At 38.1% G+C, this 23,919-nt stretch overlaps 1 protein-coding gene across 3 annotated transcripts in view; it reads left to right on the top strand.

The window, feature by feature from the left end:
* The window catches only part of MYT1L (myelin transcription factor 1 like), a gene marked incomplete at both ends in the record, with an annotated part of 130,567 nt that overhangs the window by 5,467 nt on the left and 101,181 nt on the right, over nucleotides 1–23,919 (top strand). For all 3 annotated transcript variants that reach the window (XM_082481155.1, XM_082481154.1, XM_082481156.1), the window contains one exon: nucleotides 19,837–20,204. In XM_082481155.1, the coding sequence (XP_082337281.1) occupies nucleotides 19,837–20,204 (368 nt within the window). The remainder of the gene's footprint in view (nucleotides 1–19,836; nucleotides 20,205–23,919) is intronic.

Genomic DNA, 23,919 nt, shown 5'->3' with positions numbered 1-23,919 from the left:
AATAATTCAGGCTCCCAAACTTCAAAATTAAAAGACTCAAATGTCTCTCTCTTATTAGAAAATTATTGAATTTCTGTGGCTTGTTGTGCCATATTTCTTATTCAAATTTTTTCATTTCATATACCTTTTCACCCACCAGTTTGATTGCCATGGCTGCAGCCGTGGGTGAATAATTGCCTGTCTTCACAGGAGCATGTTCTGGAGCTAAAGTCGAGTGCTTGCTTCCTGATGTATGCCTCATTTGGATTCTGCCGACAGCCTAGGGGCTGTATTATTCATGCCTTGACAGATAGCACTCACTAAAAGCATTGGAACAGGGCCAGGTACTGGCAGAGAGATAGTGGAGCATTGCAACTTGCAACTGAGAGGAGCATCTATAATACAAAAAAGAGAAATCCTCATACCTCCCTTTTACTGGTCTCACTTTGATGGAGAATTCATTTGCATCAAAATAAAATACCCTAAAAATAAATACATTTTTTCTAAACCACGCTTGAAAGTTTAACACAATTTTCCACATTTAATTGCGAAGCTGATTTTAATTAGTAAGGCCCTGCATGTGAAAAATGAAGATTCACTTGGGTGAGTGTAACACATTGCGGTGTCTGCTGAATGCTCTAATTAATGTATGGCTGCTGTACAACAGGGTGCACTGTGGGATATTTATGAGAAATTCTGTGCACGCAGCCAGTCTATCTGTATTTTAGTTCTTGAATCCACAAGAATAAATAACTTTCCCCCCTTTATTCTTTATGAGACATCATTGTGCATGCCATCACTCCATCCATAAACTTTATGGCATGCCTGTCCTTTTTACTATTTGTCAACGATATTATAAATCAGAAGCCAGGACATACATATTTTAACATTAATTTGATGGCAGAGCGTGGTTGCACGCTGAGCAGAACCCAAGGTCCACTGATGCGTTTACGTTAAAGCCTAACCACAGAACAGCGAGGTCCTTATTGTTGCTTGCTTTTATGATACTGTGAAAAATCCCACTGAATACTGGAAGTATAGACAAATGTATATTCATTTCTCTCTAAGCTGATAGTCAACCTTTAACATAGTTTTAAATAATGATAAAATGATTCACTGGATATTTACCCGAGGAAAAACCACACTCTGACACTGTCTATGCAATTTAATTCTATTTCGTTTAACGGTATAGTTGCTAAAGATTTTGATAAATGTGTTAAATACCAAGAATAGTATTATAAATTTCTTTTATATAAAATAATCCACCGTTCAGGGTTTGTAAAAAATGTTAATAAATGAAGCTTCACTCTTTTGTTAAATCCAGCTAAAGAGAAATAAGTAGGTAAATAAATAAATAAAATAAGTGAAAGAGCATAGGGATTTTCAAACAGAACACTGCAAACAATAAATAAATGTGCTGACAGAGAATCCATAATGTATTAGAGCTCTGTATTGGCTGCTGTCTGGATTCAGCAATATATCCTTTGTCTGATTGTTGATTAATGATTAGAAAGGTGCAAAGTTGGGTCTGAAACGTCAACCAAATATACACCAGCAATTGGCGTGTGGCTCTGCATGCTAGTGGCCATTGTCTAGAGGTGACTGCACAAAGGAACCACAGTTCAATTCCTCCTACCACCATCTGGATTGGGAACAGCAATTTCAGTAGCAGCAAGTTGCAGGATCTGCATGTGCCAGGAGTACTAGCCTAATAAAGTGGGGGGGAAATAAATCAGAGGCAGGAGCATGGAGAGCACGATCCAGCTGTGCAGCAACAGCAAACAGCAGATTTGGGATGACTTTTCTGCAGTGGGTCCCCAGTCTTGTATGTTGCTGAAATTATATCCTCATTTTCTTTCAAATGAGAGGTCATGGGCATATTTCTCATGCAGCAGTCCACTTACAGCCACAGTGTTTTCTGTGGAAAGGTCTGCCTGGAGATGTTGCCATCAGCCACGAAATAAATGAAGACCATGCAGAAAGTATGGGAAAGAAAATTTTAAAAAAGAGAGAAAGAAAGAACAGAACATCCAGTAATACTGGGGAGATAGTTTCCCCAACAAGATCCTGGAAGTAGCTAGGCACATTTTTCCTTTGCCTATGGGAAATTTATTTGGTTGGCCTGGTAGCTTTGCTAAAAACATTGGGTTCAATGATGTTCAACATAGTTACTTTAGGAGAGAAATAAGTTGTTTGAGGTTGAATAATTTGTGCTTTTCATAATAGAAAAGAGGATCTACAGAGTTGATTCACACATGATGGGCAAGACATTTCATCTGCCTATGCCTCTGTTTCCCCACTCGTAAATAGAAAGAGTATTTCAGCCATCTTAAGATGCAAAGATAGAAGCATATATGGAGGATTATTACAAACATGGGCCCAAATTTCTGTCTCTGATATTTATCTGGTATTTAAATAAAGATCTGTTAAATGACGGAGGGGCCTTCATCCTCCTACCGACAGTTCTGAGCAGCAGCATAGCTACTGTGTGTGCAGTGGAAAAATGGATTGGAGCATCCCAAGTCAGGGATTTGGAGACAGGAGAATTTGCTGGTGCATGCTGGCAGCTGGATAGACAGGGAATGCCATCTTATTCCTTGCTCCAGTGTCCACGCCAACACAAATAACGTACACAACTTTGAAAAAGTTTTATCCGTAAGTGGCACCCATACTATCAGAGGATAGCGTTGCCTGCACCTTAGTCTCCACCTCACTGAAAATCATCTGAACTCTTCTATAATCATCAAAAAAAGAGGCAGGGAAAATCACATGCCTAAAAAAAATAAATAAAGTTATAGTTACCTTTTTCTTTTAAATATTCACATTTTATGAGATCGGGCACCCTAAGTATTACCTGGGCTAGCAAAAGAGTACGAAGAAAACAACAAAACAACTAACGCAAATATGAAGGAACCAGAAACCAAAGTCCATCTACCTTCTGCATGTTCTAAATCACTAGACCACGCTAGCAGAAAAAGCTACATAGGTGTATGTGTAGAAATAGGAGAGAAATGAGGCACAAAAAAAGTAAAGTGTGAAAACAAAAATAGGGTTGTAGGAAAAAAGAATAGTTTGGCGCTTCCCCCCCCCCGTCCCCCTAAAAAAAATACACTGTGATGTGTCTTTAAAGACTTATACTGAAGTTTTTCAATAAGTTGAGACAGCCCTTTCAAAGACATCACTTCTTATTAGCAGTTGATATGAAGTACTGCTTCTACTGCTGTCAGCTCAGGACAGGGAAAGGAGAGGTACTCCTGAGCCATCTTTGATGAAAATAATAAATCTAAATAAATACATCCACAGTACAGAATCAAATGCCCAGGAGATAGAGAGTTCCTGAAGATATCCTCATCACTATATAGCTTAGGACATTGTAAATGGTGATAACTTCAACCAGATGAGTGGACCTACCAAGTTAGTTTCCTGGCTACTCACCTGAATAACCTTCCCAAGAAAATCTTGAAGTTTACTGATTACACGAAAAGGGATTGCAGAACCTAATGTCCTTTCATTATTTGCAAGAACCAGCAGCGCCACACTGTAAGTATGCATGGAAGAGTGGCGAAGGGGTGTAATGCCTAAGAGAAAATACTCCTGTGATTGAAATAAGCCCGTGTCTTAAATCTATGATTGATGATAAAATTTGTAATACTATAAAGCCAAATGAGACAGGACAGGATATGATTGGCTTTAAATGCCAATACCAGCCATCTAAAACAGCTTTTTTAACTTCAGTTCCCTGGGGCTGCGACAGATTTCTCTGCCATCATTTTTTTTATTTAATATAATGAGCAGGCCACTAAATTGGATGAACAAGTAGTGAATGAATGCTTTCTGTCCAACTGATCCTCATGTAAGAAATTCACCAACGATATGCACCTGCTGCTGTTTTTCATCCTCATAATGTCTCCAGGAGAAAATCTTACCTATACTTTGTGAACAGGGAATAGGTGTTCAGAATAAAGGCTAGAGCTAAAAACTGGCGTGCATTTGACTTCTGCTTTAAGTCACACAGTCCAAAGTTTGGACGCTCATAACCCCTCCCTCATTTTGTGTCTAACTCTGAAGTCAAAGTAGAACTGTACTTTTAACATTAAGCTTGTCCAAAGTTCTAGTCTTCTGCCAGGAAACATTTATTTGTGCACCTTGATACCTGTGTCATACTAAGTATGTGGCATCGTTAGTGCATCTCTAATCTCTTAGCTGCTTGTTTCAGTGTAGCAAGTGTTTTTAGAGTCCTCCAATTTGTGATCTATACAAACATGGCACTCACACACTATTTTATTCTTTATCAATAGGAGTTAGAACATGTTTCTCCCATCTTCTGGGAGCTCGCATGACAATAAAGTTAAGATGTCAGGATTCTCGTGTTCTCTTTCTCAATCTGTTCTTGGATCTGTCTGTTATGGACAGTAATATATCCAAAAGGAAGAGGGAAGGACATAATTCCGTAACTTTGAGTAGTCACTTGGAGAGAGTAGAACCCTACTTCCCATCCCAGCATTAGCACTTCATGTAGAAGACAGACACTCGTTTTAGAGAGGAATGCAATGAATCCTTCAGCGGTGGCAGAGAACATGTAAATGGTTTCTTTTGCATGAAGTATTAGAGAAGTAGGCACTCTCTACCCAGATTACTGTAAAACCTCATGAGCAAGCAGTCTTTGGAAAGGTGTAAACTGAAGCTTCGCTTACCCCTGGCAAAAGAGGATGTTAAACACTACTTTCTCACACGTTTCTGTATGTTCTAGGTTAGATAATGGCTAAGGCTGGGATTGTGATTTCTCCTTTGACCATCTTCTGGTCAAAAGACTGAGTGCATCTCTGTTTCTTTAAGAAAAAAGAAAGCTTAAGGTGAATAACTCTTGGAGCAGAAATCCCCCACTACAGAAAATATCTTCCTCCAGTCCGGATTACAGTGTCTAAATTCTGCTATGTGTTAAGTGCCTACATGTCCCCAGGTATTAGAAGAGGAGCAGACATACCTCGCTTGGATGTTAGAATTTCACTGTGCAGCTATGCATAGAAACTGAGAGCTGTAATCCATTCGCTCCCTTGGTAAACTAGCAGTTCGTGACTCTCTGCTACCACACAAGAAATTTGCGTCACAGCCAGAAGTTGAGTCATGGCTCTGAATTCTACTCCAGTGCCTTCTGCTTTAGACCATCCTTCTTATATTAAAAGTTCCTTTATACAAAGATTAGCAAGTGATTTCTTGTTATTGAGTATTTGCAGGGACAGGAAGAATAATGTGCTAGAATTACTGATGCGCTGGTTAATGTAGATCTTGCCTGGGCATGGTTTCTTCTAGGATGATCAATGAAGACTGATTGTTTGTTGGTTCTTAGGAACCGTAAGGACTACTTCAGGAGAAGGGGACAAGCAAACAGTCACCTCAAACAAGAGGATATGTCATATCATGACAAATATGATGAATATTCTCTGATATGAGTCTTACAGATGTTTGCATGTTACTAGTCACCAAACAAAAAATCTGGTTTTGAAACCTGTTTCTCTGAGGATCTCTGGATAGCCCATATTTTGTGAAAGGGAATAGAAGATACAAAGTCCCGACTAGATGGATGGCTGGTCTGTAGTCAATTTACTACAGTAACTGTATTTTAAGCTCCCAAAGCTTTTTCAACTGTTCTTTTCAAAACATTTCACAAATGGCAACACAGTAGCCTCAGTGCATTTTGTGATGTTAAGTATTTGATTTCAAATGACACCAAAGGTCATATTGCTTATGATGTTGTAACACATTCACAGTAGCGCATTGCCTTAGAAGACTGGCCATGGCAACTTTTTACCAGCACACATTTATAGTGCATAGGAGTTTGGGATGGAATGTGAAAAAAATGAAGGATAGTTTATGTGTCTGAAAATGTAGGAATAATTATGGCAGAATGTAATTACATGACTTTATTTTGAGCAGGGCTTTGGAATTAACATTTCTGGTTCTTAAAACACAGAGACTTAGATCTTTTTAATTCCGTGTGACACAAGGTATTACCAGCTTTACAGTCTTCCGTTCCTTCCTCGGTGGTGAGATAAGAATTTGTTTCAGTGCTACTGGGAAGGAAGGTGCACTACTTTCTGAGTCAGACTAGTGTCTCTGCAGCACCTAGGTGTTCCTTGGAAATACTGACATACTCAGAACTGACATGGTCTGGCTTTGCTTAGCTTGTGAGACCTAAAGAGATCGCAAAGACGGACTCAGAAACTGAGTCAGAGTTATAAAACAAATATCGTTTTAGAAAGAATGCACGTACATTTGGACTACTGTGTTAACTTTGTATCTTAGCAGTCAAGCTTGCTGCTTATAGTTATGTTATTAAAAGGGTGTAGGAGGAAGGACTGAACAGTTAAAATGGCATTGACTAAAAGTGGAACCACTTATTTAAAATGTCATCGTTTAAGCAAAACTGTAAAACAGAGGAAACAGTTAGCTTTTTCCGTCTACTATAATTTTGATTGTTCATTGAAAATTATAGCAGTCAGTCAGATTTAGACATCACAATCTAGTGGACAGCTCGGGTAGAACCACAACAGAACTGTCAAGGTTAGCTAATATTTCCTAGTAGCAATTTTATTTAATTTTTGCTTTTTATGTATACTATGGATTAAACTGATCTCTTGTGTAAGCAGGAATAGAATTTCATTATTCTTACGCCAGGGCACTTTTTAATTATGCATCTCTGAAAGTCTGTAAAAAAAAGAACTTCCCTGGAAGACAAAAATTTCTTGGCTGGTCTGAAAAGCAGAAGTGATACCAAATTTCCTAATTTTTAAGCTGTAAGGAAATTTAAAATCATCTGATGCAGCGTCAGGAAAGATCTACCTACTGGCTACATTACAATATAACTTTGCATGATATCAGATAATTTGAAGTGACATCATACCTATGCAGCTTATCATCCCTACCTTCAGAACCCTCTAGGTATTATGAACACTAAAATGTCTTCTGATACCTGGCCCACCTTCTGTTTAGTACACTAACCTGTTAATTAGAGAATGAGAGAAGAAAAATTTCCACCGTTAAATTTCTGCATCTGATTTTCAAAAAAAGCATTTAAGTCACGTAAACCAGAATATAAACACAAGCTTCTAGAGCACAAATTAAATAGAGCTTGGGTAGTGAACTCCAAGAGAAGGATCCACAGAAATCCTGAGTCTGTAGTTGATTAAACTTGTAATAGAAAACCTATTTATGTATACCCAGAGGTGCTGCCAGCTTAGCTAAGCTGTGCTGCTCGGTGCTTTCTACATGCCAGAACATTTGAGATTTGCAGACCGCGTGTACTTATACTGACATCCTCTGATACAGAAAGCACAGCAGGCATTCTCTGCTCACACTGACATGCTGGGACAGCACTGATTTCTGTAGACAGTATAGCAGTCACATCCCCTTTCACTGAAAAATTTTGTGAGAGTGTTACATCCTAGACCAGCAATGAGAATGCCACCTCGGGAAGCAACATACTGCTTCGGTTTCTCCATCAGCCTGATTGGACCCAAACACATTGTTAATTAATTCCCAAGCCAGAGCCGTACCAACAGGATGACAGGCAAAGCCTGACTAGGATGAGGCTGCCTTCTGTCACAGCTGGGCCTGTGGATGGAAAGGAGCATGAGGTTTTCTACAGAGAACAGAGAAAGAGAGAGAAAAGCTAGTTTGATGATTAAAGGGTTCCTCTAGAGGAACCAGATTTGGAGCCATAACAGGCTGATTGAGTTCCAAACAAAAATAAAAGAAAGGGTCTTCATTTTTTTGACAATTGTTTCAACCTGAATTGTGAAAAAAAATGGCAAAGAACAGAGAGCAATAAAGTAGCCATCCATACTACAGGCGTGATTTTTGTACCTGCATCAGACAGTATCTTTTTGGATTATGAGTCATATTTTCAAGATGATGCCTAAGTCAAAGTCACAAGAAGATGCAGATGTCAACAAGAAAGAGAAAGGTGATTTTGGAAACATTCTTTTCATGGTACTTCATATTTCTTAGCATAGATATACCACAGTCAACATGCTTGCTCTAGTGACTCCCAGGCTTATATACCTATATATCACCGTTGGAGAATTTATTCACTAAGGAGCTTAGTCATCTAAACTTAAGTACTTTAAAGTTAAGTGTGCTGACATTTAATGGTGCCACAACTATTCCCATTATAGATCTGTGCCCCAGACATATAGGGACCATTTTTAAAAGTGACTAACACATTGCTAACTGACTTTCAATGAGACATAAGTGTTAAGCATCGAATGCCTCAAACTAGTCAAAAAATTGAAAGTAGTCTTTGAAGTAGCATGCACTTTCTAAAAAGTTGCCTTTTCATCTTATAAGTCTAAAGAATCTGTTCCTCTTCATGCCATCTTCCTGTTACACACTTGTACTTCAAGCCAGTTCCCAATTTTACCCTTTGGTCGTTGGACAGTAGATCATTCTGGACTTTTCTGTATTCAATCTTTGACCCTTCCTACCTCTCCTGTCTGTGCATCTTTAAAACTGAGCAGCTGAACTTCAGAGAGGGATAACTGCCACATTTCCCTGTGAAATCTAGCCATAGGAGGTATATTGGCAGCAGATTTTCAATGGAAAACGCCATTTCCACCCACAACCCAGCTGCCACATTGAAATCATGCTGTGTGGGGCTTCCACTCCCTTGGGAGGCTATTTTCATTTTCCTTCAGAGACTCTTCTACAGTCTAATAGAACTCACTGTCAGCTATAAAAAGTAACATTATATATCGTAGTAATTTTTTTTTTTTTTAATCGTGATATGAGTCAAGTTGAAGTGTCACTATTCTGGACTAGAATGTGATGGAATTCAGTTAGATTTTATTTTTTTTTGCCTGAACAGGCATTCTTCCTTTCATCAAATATATCAAAAAAGATCAGATTAAGGCAAAGCTATTTAGACATCTGGCTTTTGAGTCATTGATTAAGCCAGTAGGTAAGCTTTCATTTTTAGACCGCAGTATTTCTAATTCTTCTAATCATGAAAAAAAAAGGTGAAAAAAAATGAATTGAACGTAAGAGATAGAGTTTTGTCCTTTGAGTCTGCCAACAGCTTGAACCAATTTCCTTAAGATAGGTGAGCTAGGATCTTAATGGGAGTACTACCTGCAAGACATCTGATACTACAACTCGACAACTTCTGTGTGCTGCAGAAGGAGACTTGTTCAGTAGATTATTAGCACAAGCGACTATACGCCTTTCAGGGTATAAGTCATGGCAGAAGGCAGGGTGTGTGCAGCAGCATCTTCTTAGAGGTGAGAATAACATTCCACAATACCTGCCTCGTACTTACATGGGGTGGAAAAACATACGCCATTATATTTGTGTCTCTTGAAGGATGCGCCCCACTACTGCTACACTGAGCAAAAGTTAGGACAGAAGAAATGTGTGGGACTGGAACCCCAGATCGTTCTAATACATCGCTGATAGGAACTGATAATAGGGACTCTAACGAGTGTCGAAAATTACATAATACTAAAATAGCTGTGCCCATCTAGAGCAAAGAACACGAAAGGCTTGATTATAAGTTTGTGGTTATAACTTTGTATGCAGTGGTAAACTGCCAGGCACAACAGCTAGCGTCAAAATTTTGTCCTAGAAATTAGTCTCAAGGAGGTATAATGTATATAAGGTATGTCAGAAATCCTCTTTACGTTAAACACATTTTTATGGTAACTTGTTTGGTGTAGAGCCCACTAAGAAAGAAAGCACCCTTAAAAATTAATATGGAGGATAAACTTTCAGTTCCTTTGTAATAATGTTTGCTAAATACACATTAATAATGATTAACATTTTTACCGAGAGACCAATTCTAGCTGCAGCTCCATAATGCAATGAAGTAGAGAGAATGCTGTCAGTTCTGTTCTGTTTTAGAATAAGCATGTTTTCTCTGAGTTAGGGAAAGGAACAATCTTTTTACTTGTTTCAAAATAGGAAGATTTAAACATCTCAATCCTCTAACAACCAGAATTTAGAATATTTCACACTTGAATGACTCCTAACCAACTGTACAAGACAAAGAACGGTATCTTGTAGTTTATGCTGGAAGTGAGAATCCAGTACATAAGCACTGAAGTGGTTGCAGCTTGTATCTCTCTGGTTTTGTCATTTTTTTCTGTAATTTCAGGTATTTACGGATGGCAGTCAAAGTCTTGTGTTAGAAGGCTGTTCCACAGTATTATGCCTTTCCATTGGTTATATTCTGTAGCCATTAGCTTTTTAGATTAAGTAAGATACTTATTGCTATAGTTACAGGAAAATTGGTGTATCGTATTTCTTAATCCTGTGCCATATATCTTTCATAGTTTAAATTAAGTTAGGAACCAGTGCTGTTGTTTATCATGTAGAGATGATGGGAAGAGTATTTGTGATAGGAATCAGTAGCTGATAGTCTCATTATAGTAGCCCTACATTAGAGATGTGATAAAATGACAGCGTACTCTATTACTCAATACTTAAGTACATGCTAGAATGATAGTTTGACCTGCTGTGTTGTTGTTAAATATGATCTATTGAGTCTGTGTCTAAGGGTGTTGATTCTACTAATACATATCTGGCAGTGTTGTTAAATGATTGACAGCATAACTACATGAATCGCCTTTGATTTGCAGCAGTTTATTTCCCTTGATTTTTGAATGCTTGAACTTAGCATGCTGAATCGCTTAAAAGCAATTACGTTTAAAATATTGGAATAGAAAGATTTCACATCACGTCCAAGGCTCAAGCATTGTGACTATGCGAAGATCTTTTGTTACTGATAGACGCACTGTTGTAGCCTATTCTAACCCTTTCAAATTGGGAATGATTCATTATGAACTTTTCCCATTTTATGATATCATGTTATCATGAAAAAATAAATAAATTGGAACCTGCCCTGCCCTCTACCTGCAAACAGAGTTGTCATTACCACTGAGGCTGAAAACAGGATACACACAAATCTGAACATCTTGGCAGCTCTAGATACTGCTTTGGTTTAGCTGAGTGTAACCAACCTCATTTTTGTCTGTTTGTAGAAAAATAGAGGGATTTCTTTCCCAATGTTTTTGTTCCGGTTTAGATTTCTGAAATAAATGTGCACTTCAGGATTTTGAGTTAGTGCAGCAGTGGTCACTGGCTTTGCATGTTCCCATTTTTATGTGTCTGGGTTGCACCTAAATCAACGTTGAAGTGTGCAGAATCAATAGCCACTTAGCAAAACTTGATTATATGCATTTCATCTAATGAATCAATATGAGTCATTAAACCTGTGCTCTTTAGACTTAGTTTCTTTGATCAGTCCCTGTATTCAAAGGGTCTGGCAACAAGACGTTATCAGCTGTGGCTTCCGGCTCTTGAACGCACAGTCAAGTTGGGTATTTGCCCTTCTAAGATGAGGGTGCAACTACAGCATTTGTCTGACGTTGGATCGTGCAGGTAGTCTTGAAAAGCTATAGGGAGAAGAATTATTCATGTTAAGCGATACAGCAGCTGTGGACAGGAAAGAAGCAGGGTTTTGGTTTTCTCTTTATAAAAGTATTGTGGTGCATGGTTTTAAAATCTGCTAGGAATCCTTTATTGTCAGTGGGAAGATAGGCAAAGTGTCTAAGAAAGGTGAGATGAATTGCCTCCCAGGAGGTTCCAGTTTCTCTGCGCTGACTTATGAAGGGAGCTTAACATGACATGTATAGACTTAGTTTTTTGAAGCCTAGGGGTAGGTGAGAGATGAACCCCATCCATGACATCATAAGTCATGGGGCAATCAGATATTATATTGATTTATTTATATAACTACTTTTGAATAATCTACAACTGCAGGGCATGTACTTTGCTAACCTGTGCTGCCACATAAGATTTTAGTCTTGCGATTTGTTACATTTATTTTGTACATCTTGCTTTAAATGAGCTCTCCAGGGCTGAGATTTTTCCTGTGTATTTGTACAACACCTAGAAATACATTGCTGTGCCTCATTTTTCTTCACTGAACAGCTGTTGGATTCAATCCATTAGATAAACTTATTGCTCAAATGGGTTAATTATTGCAAAACTGAAAGTTTCCTTTCAGTTGTCATGTCCCAAGAGAAGAGAATTTGGTGATGGGTGAAATGATCTCACTGGCCAGAGAGCAGATTAGCCAGTAAGTTTGCCACTTTTCATCACAGGCTTCAGTTATACCAGTTTGGAGTCTCAGTGAATCGGGGTGGGGAGGTGCGTCACACTGGAGATGTATAGGATCCAATTAAATAAAAGATCTTCATTTTGACTTAAGTTACTGTGACTGTATTGACTAGGTCAAAGCTAGTCTGCTTTATTTTATTTAAAAATACATATTTCAATATTTGAATTTCTAAAAAAAAAATACTTAAGTTTTGAGCTCCATCATTTACTTCTGGCACATCATTCATTTCTCATGTTTTTTTGTTACTCCTGACTCCTTTTTGCAATGCTATTTTTTAAAGATCCTGATTTTTCTTTAGGGCTTATTTAGTTAAATAATGCTATACACATGAGTAGATCTACAGTACGTTTGTGGCTATTCATGTGTTTAAAAAGGCTCTGAAGTGCAAAAGGATCGAGTTGCCTTTTAAAGTTCTGTGAAGAAAATAGCACATCTTCTACCTTTACCTTTTGAGATCCAACATTTGTAATTTTTCTTACTGTTCCATAATGCAGTACACAAATATTTGAAACTCCAGAAGGAAAAAAGGAAAAAAGGGATAGAATGCTCAACATTTCACTCATTCCTATGACTCAAATTTGTACCTGTTCAGGTAAATTAATAGTTTTCCGTGAACTGAAATACTGTTGTATGCATACCTATTCTGAAAAGTCAACAAACTTCTATTCGGTACAAATAAATGTAGTAAACATGATGAGCTTTGACACTGCACATATAAAAGCGCTTCCTGCTTATAATAATCTGATTTATTGAACCAGAAGCAGAAGCTCATGGGAAAGTCTGAAATACAGCAGAACTGTGGAGATGAGTTTATTGTATTTTAAAAGGTATTTGGTATTTTTAATTATAGTTTAAATATAGAAAAACGTAGTAATTTGGTCCCACTTTTATAACAATATTTAAGCATGTAAAATGTAGATGGGCACACAGATTTTCCAAAGCACTGAGTCTGGATTAGTGCCTAACTACAACTGAGAAGATAGGGGTGAGGTTGGTCATTCTGTAAGTGGCCTTAGCTGCTGTGGTGCTTGGCAGTGCGGTGGTTGCCAAAAGCATGCCTAGTATTCAAGGCTCTGGCTCAGTTGCCAGCAGGCTCCTGGAAAGCAGATTCTGGTAAATTGGTCTTCTAGATTGGGATTCATAGCAGGCAGGATGCTAGCACAGAGAATTTTAATCCAGCTGGTTGGAAGCACCAAAACCAGTGTGTCCTATCTCTGTCTTGTAGGCTGCAATTCGCTATCTCTGTCAAATAAAAGCTCAAAAAACTCCATGTCCTTCTTGAACTGTACCTTGTTGCTCTTCCCATTTTTTCTTCTGTAGCTTAGTGATTAGAGTACGCGGCAAAGTTCTTTACCTTTCACAGCCTGGGAAGGTTTGACTCAATACCTCCCATATTCCAGGACAGTATGCAGGCATTACGCAGGACTGCTGTGCGGTAGAAAAGGTTCTGGACCAGTGTGGCTTAGAGAACAAAAATAATTTCCCACAAAGAATTTTGACTCTACTGCCTCACAGTTATCACTGTCCATTGGGTTTGCACCTCATTCCTGTAGTAATTCAGCATAAATTAAGCAGTCATTTAAATATGAATGGAAAATCATCCTCAGCTGAAGCAGTTTATTCTTGCAATGGTCCAGCTTCCAAAGAATGTTGCCAGGTCTTTCTCATTATAGTGCGTAGTCTGCTGGGAAAGGCATCTTCCAGGAGTGCAGGGAGTTCAAGATGTAGGGTTTGGAGGAATCCAAATGTTTATTTTCTGGTCAACTGCTATCAGTTGATGGAATCAGCCCTTTGAAGCTAAAAGTAGTCCATGCTTTGAGAGTGATTTAATAGGATGTAATGTTATGCAAATTAATTAGGTTTGCACATTCTTTGAAGATTGGATTTGTTAGAGGACTTACCTGCAAAATGCCTGTTTTCTCCATGCCCTAAAAGTGTTCATCTGGAGATACGGACTTAGAAGTTATCTAGTCCAAACCAAAAATAATACCTACAGTATCCAGCGGAACGAGTGTAAATGCCGTGGGACCTTTCTCCGTGAAGCCTTACACAGAAGTTTGCTTCCAAGCAGACTCTTCATAATTTGCTATCCTCAACCATATATGATAAAATTCCACCTCAGAGCCTCTTCAGATAGTTAAGTGCTTCAATAAATGTTTTTGATAACCTCACTAGTTGTCTATATAGTAAATTTTTAAATTATATTACCTACCAAATGTTTTGGGTTATGTTAAATTCTCACATAAAAAAAAAGAAATAATGAGAGTACTGTTGCTGGATACACATTTTAGGTTGAAATAATGCTTTGTAAGATTTTTCAAAGCACTAATGAGAAAAAAAAAAAGAAAAAAAAAACTCCAAGAAAAATCTCCAAGAAAAAATATTCACATTTAGGGCATAATATTGCCATCATGTTATTTTTCTTGACTTGGATCTTATAGCACGAGATTTCTGAAATGATAGATTCAATAGAAAAGAGATAGAAATGAAAAAAGAAGGCTGGTAAACAAGGCAGATAGGAATCACTTTATCTAAATTAGGTATTTAAAGTTGACTGACCCTTTATTAGTCACATAAGCTCCTTTTCTAATATCTGTAGGGAAATAAGACACTCTAAGAGGGAAGTGTCCTCCAGACCTAGATGTCGTGTCCCACCTTTGATGTGTGAGCTGGCATAGCACAGAGGGGACAATATTAATCCGTAATCTGATTTAGAAAATCCCTGGTAGTTCTCTGGTCCTATACTACATATATTTTAAAAGATATGTTTAATTGTTATAATGTTATTGTTGAAATAATAACCATACTAATTATGCTGAAAAATATATTACATTAGTAAGAAAACCTATAAAAATCAAGACGTTCACCTCTGGGAAAGAAATACGTATTTCCTGAAGAAAGATCCTACTGAATGAATCAGAGTAGCATTGTATGTTTTTTAATGAAGAAAAATTGCGTGAGAGTTTAAAAAATACCATAAATCGTCTCTTCTAAGGAGTATAAATTCATATATTATTTCTTCAATTTCTTCAATTATTAATGTCTATGTGTCCTCTTGGAGCTTATCACTATAAAATTCAGCAACGTTCTTTCCACAAGAATTATTCATGACAGATTCTGAAAACCGGAGATGACTGAGACACACAGCAAAGCAGTGTGGAATATTCAAAAGTATGTTTCAGGAAGCCCAAATATATATTCCGCTGAAAGCCAAGAGAGCTGAAGCGTGAGGGGAAAATAAGACAAACACAGCTGACCAGGGAAATACAGCGAGCAATAAAAGAACAGATAAAGGCATACAGGACAGATAAATCAATGGGGTCATCGCTTTGAGCAGGGATGAACAAGTCTACAAAATAAGCAAATAAGGGGATGATCACAAAAACCAAAATTGGAAATGGAGAGAAAATTGCAGAAGCTATAAGGACAAACAATAACAGATTTCACAAATGTATGAGGAACAAGAGGTCAGTGAGAGAGACTGTCATCTCCCTATGTGGTCGGGAGGGGAAGGTAGTGGCAGAGGCTGCTTGGGAAGCCGGCGCTGCCTTCCCCTCGGCGTGCTCGCCAGAGAGACCCCAGGGAACATGCCAGAAACAGAGAGAAGTGTCCTGGAGGCAGAATCTGAAAAATTAATGAAACAAAGGATGAGAGTGGAACAGGTTAAGAAAGAAAAAGAAGAAAATAGGGCAGCTAAACAGTAGGCTCCAGGTCTGGTGGCCTGTTTCCCAGGTTGCTGAAAGACATGGGTAATTTTTTTAACTCTCTCGGACTATGAAGTCTGGCTATATGCGGTGTATAGTTGAAGAGCACAAGGAAGCCAGCGCAACACAGTATTTTAAAGGTTTTACTAGAAAAAAACATGCAATTGGAGCTTTATAAACTATAAATCCAAGCACAGGCAAAAACGAAGTCTGGATTGTAGAGAAAATGGGCATCACATTGGTACAAACTAAGAAGGAAAGAGTTTACAAAAGCTGAGTCAGAGTTACCTAACATAACTGATTTCCGTGGAAAAGTGACATATTCCCAAGTTCTTAAAATATACAACCCAACCCTTAAAGTATACAAATGTGTATTTCTGTTAGTTGCTGATGTGTCCTCAGTTTTAATTCTATGAGCAAAGGCACTGAGAATAGATAAATAAAGTGAAAAACTAAAGTCAAACCCACAACTTTACTTGAATAGCTGAGTTGCAGATAGTTACTTAATGAGATTTATAAAAGCATCAAAGCTGATCAGGCAGCATTGATTTCCATTGCCAGTTATGCACTTTCCAGGGGGGCCTGAATCCCAAGTAACATTTTAGATTCTCACAAACTTTATAAAATATTGTGTAGAAAGCATAAAGCCATGAAAAAGATTAAAGATGACCAAAAATGGCAATGATAACAATTTCTTTCTACCTTTGACCAATAATTTGCCTCTAAAAAGTCATGCAATTATATTTAGATGCCAACTACAAAAAATAAACTACAGTTCAAAACAAAATAGATGTATTTATTATCCTAATGTGTTCTTCCCCAGTTCCTAGACTGTTCTCAGTTCCAAAGGGGACTGTTTTGGGGCATTACAAGATGAAAACTTTTGCAAATATTTAGTGTTCTTAACTGAACAAAGGTTGAGGTAGGGTGAGGTTAATGTTCTGGCTTTAATGTGACAAAATTCAAGTTTGCGTCCCCTCCAGTGGCTAAAAATTTCCACAGGTTCACATCTACTGGTCCCTTTAGCTCAGGCCTGCCTGAAGTGTCATCTTTACCTCTTGCAGTGTTCTAAGAAGGCTATAATAAGAGGAAGAAATGAAATCCTGGGGATTGCTGGGCCTAAGACTACTCACATATTTGAAAATAAAGATCAGGATTTTGAGAAAATATCATTTAATGATAATGGCATTGGAGAAGTTATAGTGAGGGTAATATGCATCACAAAGAGAAGGAACAGAAATCAAGAAAGCAAGACACAACCACTCAATAAATGTTATCGCGTCTGCTTGAATCTCATTGAACTGATATGCAAGTTTCTAAAATCTGCCTGAGCTCCAGGCCATGACCCACTCCTGTTTTTGAGGGTGCAACCTCTGTTAGCCACCTGAATGAAACAGGTTCCTCCCTAATTATCTAGTCCTTTCCCTGGGCACTACATACACTCTGAAATTCCAGCTCTGAGGAAAAATTCATCTGCCTTCTTTCAGAGTTCCATATGGAGAGTTTAAATAGACAGCTCCTGAACCTCCATAGCACCAGCGCAAGCGCCAAAATAAACCTGCTGTGGTCAGATCTACAACAATGCTCCTCTTTTGCCCCAGGTTTTAGGAACTGTCCACATTGAACTCCTCCTTCTGCCCTGACTGTGATGTGGGATATTTTCCATGAAAATATGTCCCACCTTTCCTCTTGATTCTGAGCAGCTGGGTCCCAACCAAGAGGAGGACTCACAGGGCGAGAGGCAGGACAGTCATTTAGCAGTGAGCAGTAGTGGTGACCTAGGGACAAGGATTTCCACCATATTTATTTGTTTTACTTTGAATCATCTTTGGATATATACAAATATAGTCCAAAGAGAAAGCACCAGAAGCTTAGGCCTTGCCTTTTCCTGGGTTTAGGGCTCTTAAAATTAGTGAAGGCTTGGGATTTTGCGTGCCTGATGTGTATAAAACTGAGTTTCTTGCAGCCAGCTACGCAGGGGCTCAGCTTCTACAAGAGGATGGTCTTCCCCAGCATATGTCAAAATGCTGGATGGAACGTGGTCCTTGGATCTGGAGGATGTAGATCTACTCTCCCTCTAACCTTCACTGTTAGGCCTCGCCTTTAGTGTTGGTGTCTGGAGACTTTATTCCATTAGGACTACCATCCCATGCCCACTCCCAAATGAGGAGGTTTGGAATCTGGCTAGATGGGGGTACTTCAAATTTATTCAGTATTTCTTGGTAGTGTTAATGGAGGGAGCTGTTTAATTTAGGCACACTGGATTAGGCTTTAAAGACACCTACAGTCCTGACACAGAGAGAGGTGTCTGTGTTATGGAGAGAAGGTCTCCCTTTGCAGGTTTTTGATGATGAATACCAGCTTTTGTTACTGTATATGTTCCTTAATTATGGGTGTGACAGGCAGACCGAGCCAGCCCTCCTGTGAACAAGTGCTTTAAAATTTAGGTAAGACAATGGCTAAGTTAGACACTTAAATAAAATGGTTAGGCACTTAAATAAACCGCCTAGTTACCTATGTAGCAGTTTAAGTAATTGGAATGCATATCTGCTGGGATGCAATTAAATCAGACCAAGATCAAGACCATGCAGACACCACAAAGACCACATCTGTAGTACTAAATGTGGTGAAACCCCCTATTTTTCAGTCAATAGAATGTGATGCATTATTAGAGTGGAAGAAAATTATAAGGATCCTCAGTGTTTTGTAATCAGGATAAAAGGAACAAAAATATAACGTAAAAGGAAGTTAGAAGTAGATATGTGGAAAGGTCTTGAAAGAACAGTTTAAGTGTCCCAAAACTAGTTAATCACAGGAAGAAGACTAAAAACCAGTGCAGGTTGAGTAGCACTTATAATCGCACAATAAAAAAGTTCAAAGAGGAAGTTCTTCAAATAAAAATTAATTTGTGTGTGCAGTCACTCCGTGTAGGAGGTTATAGGGGTTACACATAACAGCAATAGGGTGATCCCATTCAGCAAACACAGATTTTATGACCTTTGAGAAACAGGTGGCTACTCTGGTAGAACACCAGAACTCTGAAATGCTATTTTTGTTACAGTGCATTAAAATGATCAACTGGGAAGTGGTACTCAGCTTTGAAAAGTTTGATTTCCTTCACTGACAAAGCATTTTGTTTATTTGATTTTTTTCAATGTGAGAACACTTCCAACACCGGCCATGAAAACTGTTGGTTTTGGTTGTGTTGGGGAGCTTGCTTTCCCAGGTACCCAGCCTTGTAGCATATAATCATAGAACCATAGAATTGTCTAGGTTAGAAAGGACCTTTCATATCATCAAGTCCAACCATCAACCTAACACTGCCAAAACCACCACTAAACCACGTCCCTCAGCACCACATCTACCCGCCTTTTAAATACCTCCGGGGATGCTGATTCAGTCATAATGGAGCATAGCAGTGGAGAATTTAAAAACAATTCATCATTTATAATAATAATAACAATAAACAACAGTGTTAATAATGTGGCTGTATTTTCATTATTTAAACAGCATTGCAACATATCTTAAGCGTACACAATTAAAGTCTTACTGAATGTTACGAAATTATGAAGCATTGCTATATTGCTGATTGTTGTGCTGATAGCTAACAGGTAGGATAAGATCGCTGGTATTGTAGCTATGTTCATCTGCCTTAGAAAAGAGGGTAACATGCAGAAGAGAGAAGAATGAGAAGGAAAACCACACATTTGTATCAGTTCTGGAAGTGTTATGCTGACATGTATGTGTGACACTTTCAGGCAAATAATAGTTGTTTGCAATTTCACCGGTTTTGTAAGTGTCCTCCCCCTTGGTTGTTACTGCCTAAGTTGCATTTTAGTTTGAAAACATGCATTTTGAGAACAGCAACTAATCATGGTGTAGCATTAGAATATATGACTGAATGACATGAGTTATACAATCTGACCTACAGAAATCTGCAGGACAGTGTAATAATTTTCATCTTTTATTTTTGCACAGTGTTTATGGCTGTCCTTTGGCAAAAAAACGAAAAACACAAGATAAGCAACCCCAAGAACCAGCCCCTAAAAGAAAACCCTTTGTGGTTAAAGCAGACAACTCTTCGGTAGATGAGTGCTATGAAACTGATGGAACAGAGGAGATGGATGAAAAGGAAGAGGAAGAAGAGGAAGAGGATGAAGAAGAGGAGGAATATTCTGATGATAATGAGGAGCAAGGTGATGAGGAGGAGGATGATGAGGAGATAGATCGAGAAGAAGAGGAGATTGAAGAGGAAGAAGAGGAGGATGAAGAGGAAGGTGAAGATGTGGAGGATGAAGAGGAGGAGGAAGAAGAGGAGGAGGAAGAAGAGGAGGAGGAGGAAGAACGTGGTAATAATCAGAGTATTAGTAAAAAGTAAACAATGTGTGTTTTCTGGGTTAATCTTCTAGTGTGGTGTATGAGCATTTAGCTGTGTGGTTCTCATTAAAGCTAATGGAAGTCATGCAGTTAAATCTCTCTGCTCCACACTGAAAATATACCCCACTGTGTTCTCTTAACAATTATTTTAATAAGTCTGTCTTCCAAATATTTTTTAATACACCAGCACTCACATTTCAAACAAGGAGGGTGGAGGTGTGTTTGTGCTAAAAATGCTTGCATAAAATGTGATCCTAGTAGTGGATTAATGCATGCTGTTACCAGGAGAATATTCACGAAGGTACAAGCAAAGCATCAGCTACAGCTGGGTGCCTGCACCGATCATTTGCAAGTGTATTTTCTGGATCTGCTTATATAATGTCAATGGTTGCCCACATAAATGCTGTCACAAGTTTGCAGACAATTTTTGTGAGCAAAAATGGGTCTCTACCCTTTGAAAATTTTGCCCCGTACTTCCCCCTACCTCAAGAAACTATTCAGAATGAACTATTATAATATACTTTAGTCCTTTGAGACTTGAATGGTGTATACTTTAGTTAATTCTGTTAAAAATACAGAGACTGAGAGGTTTATGTAGATAAAGTCCTTCTAAAATTCATATATTTTGGTTATCATACCCTGGCATAAATGCCATTTAGACATATAGGTCACTGGTAGTAACCAAATTAATATAGTAGCAATGTGATTAACCTATTCACCTGTCTCTTTTTTGGGATATTGGACTCTCTATAACCAGTACTTTCAAAATATGTAATCAGTATCCATTTACTCAAGAGTCCATATACTAATGACAGACATCATAATGCACTGGGGTGAAATGAAAGAATCATGCAAAAATTAATGAGCTATCTAAAAAGTATTTTGTTCCCATTTCCAGGGAACACGTTTTTGGTTGGGTAGATTCACCTTTCTAACCAATAAAAATATAAGAAAAGCTTTCAGCAGTCCTCAGTTGGATTCCTCTTAGGAACCAGGTATGAAAGTTGTATGACTTTTGTTTCAGCATTCTGTAAGGTCAGATCTTAAATCTTATAGAAGGACTTTGGGAAGTATTCTTTCCATTTGGGCAAGATGGTGGCCAGCTGGGTGGCTATAAGCATTTTCTCAGATATCTGAATCTGTAGCATTTCCTCAATTGCTTAAATTTGCCAAAAAAATTTGGTAAAGCATAAATGGCCAGTCTTAAAAATTACATGAGTTCAATTGCAACAGGGAAGCCATTTCCTTTTGCAGGGAACTGTTTCGCTGTTCCAGAACCTGGAAGAGAAGCTGTGTTAGATCAGGCTGATGTGCAACTGCTGTTGCTATCCTGATGGGCAAGTGCAGGATGTCTTGCAGTTTCTTTAAAACATAATGGTGAACGAGCTTGTTGGTGCTTAGGTTATGGTGCAACTGCTGCTGTGATTTCAGCTGACATGAAAAACTTTGAATCTACACTATCAAAAATGATAAAAGGAAAAAAAAAACCTAAGCAAAACTCAAGAGCTCAAGAAAATTGCTTCTGGCAAGCCAGCAGGCTTGATACTCAGTTTACTATTACTATCATAATGAAACACAGTGGTTTACTTATTCCAACAGTTACACAATGCAGTTAGTGGTCCTAATCAATCTGCAGAGGCTGACATTGCTTTTTGACTGCTTTCCTTCCATATATAGTAGGCTGTGGTTAAGAGCTGCAAGAATTCTACAGAAGTACCTGTATTAGCTGCTCTGCATATTACATGAAATTAAAACTTAAACAGGTCAAGTTTTTCTTAGGATCCCATGTTATTCCAGTAATAATACATATATACATTAACAAATTTATATACGTTCTATGTCAAATATTAGTCATTAACAACAAGTCCTTATAAAATGGGAAAAGTGATAGTGGAATTTTATAAGAAAAATATTTCATGATCTTTTGAGAATCAACATAATAATCACTATGCAACAATCCCAGTTAGAGCACAACTGATTTACAAGAAAGACTTACTAGCAATTAATGAGGAAGGTACTGTGGAGTTCCTTATGTCTGTGCCAAGGAGTGAAGAGTGATAACAGTTTGTTGGTGAGGTCTAGAAGCTAACCAATAGATCAGATTTTTTTAGATAGTTTATTTCAGATTGATTTTGATAGGAATCCCGGCGTTTCACTTTCTTCCACTTATAAGCAGCTGTAGTGGAATTTGGACTGTTGATTTTCCAGGGAAACAAAGTACAATCAAAGTTAGGGGGTTTAGAACTACATGGTCTGACTATGGTGCTTCCCTTCATCTATTGACTATATGGGAAAATCGGGTCTGTCAGCTCTGAATTAGTTGTCTCAATCACTTGCTGCTCATGACAATGTAGATACTATAGTAATCCAACATCCACCTTTTAAGGCACCTTAGCAGGAAGTCTGAATGTGTCTTAGTGTTCTTATCCCTAGAAACAAAATGCAGAATTGGCCGCTGGATACCAGGATGCCTGCACAGTTCTCATAAAAGTTTCTCTCACTTGTGCTGTAGATTACAGCAGTTCAGAGAATTTGAGTAAGTAACGATAGTCTAGGTGGACAAAACAGTTAAAATCATAAGTATCGGTAACAAAAGAATTCCATCAGCAAGTATAGGACTACAGAGGCAGCAATTAGTGGGGAGAAAGGGGAGAGATGGGGAAGGTAAGATATTTTACTGTTTCTTGGACCAAATCAGTTTGCTGTTAGAAAAGGGTAAATCCTGGGAAGCTCAAGTACCTCACTGGTATCTCATTGCCCATACTTCTTGTTAAAAGAAAATGAATTTTGGATGGGATTCTCAGAGGATATAGATAATAAACTGGTAATATACGTATATGGTTCTTACTGAAAATACTTGGACTTTCACTGAAATCACCTCAGCCTTTTTGAAAATTACATTTCTAGTTCATCATTGATAAACTAAAGGACTTGGAAAATATCAGTGTATCCTAATGAAACATTCTTACAAATCTCAAAATACCAATTTAAAATTAAAAAACAAAACAAAACCAACCAAACAAAAACCAAAAACCTGAACTTTTTTAGATGAATCACAAATTCTGTGCTCATATTTCTGTATACAATCCATTGAACCAAAATTAATGTTTAAAATTCCCCAGGAAGTTGAAGAACAGATATCTATCCACCTATCTATGAGCAGACTTGAGAAGCCCTTACGTTCAGCACCACCACTAAAGCAAAGATGTATCTTTCCAATTTCCCTTGTATCCCATAAAGAAAGGGCAGATGGAGGACCTGTGTTCTGATAACCTAACCTGTAAATTGCAATACAAATGGGAAGGAGTAAGAGAAAAAGCTGCTTTTGGAGTGCCCCTTCTCTGTGACGGCAACTGATGAAAACCTTTAGATTGAATTCTGAAGGGTGGATTTGATTTGCGAGGTAAACCAAAGTACTTTCTCCTGAGAAGAGCTTGCTTCAGATATTTGGATCCCAAAGACTGTTTCACATTATAGAAAGAAATCTCCATTGGAGGAGCTCCCAGAACAGATGTTTCAAGGCACCATTTAGCCCATTTCACATGAAGACATTCAAGATGGTTTGTACTCTGGGTATTCCATAACCTGCCAGGGGCAGGAGGAGTCAGGCTGATTCTAGATGTAAGGAAATTCGATGCATCAATCAAATCCATTTCACAGATGATGCTACAAAAACTCTTGCAG

The sequence above is a fragment of the Vanellus vanellus genome (assembly GCF_965231255.1).
Source record: "Vanellus vanellus genome assembly, chromosome: 3".
NCBI classification, from domain to species: Eukaryota; Metazoa; Chordata; class Aves; order Charadriiformes; family Charadriidae; genus Vanellus; species Vanellus vanellus.
This window is presented reverse-complemented; position numbering and strand designations above follow the sequence as displayed.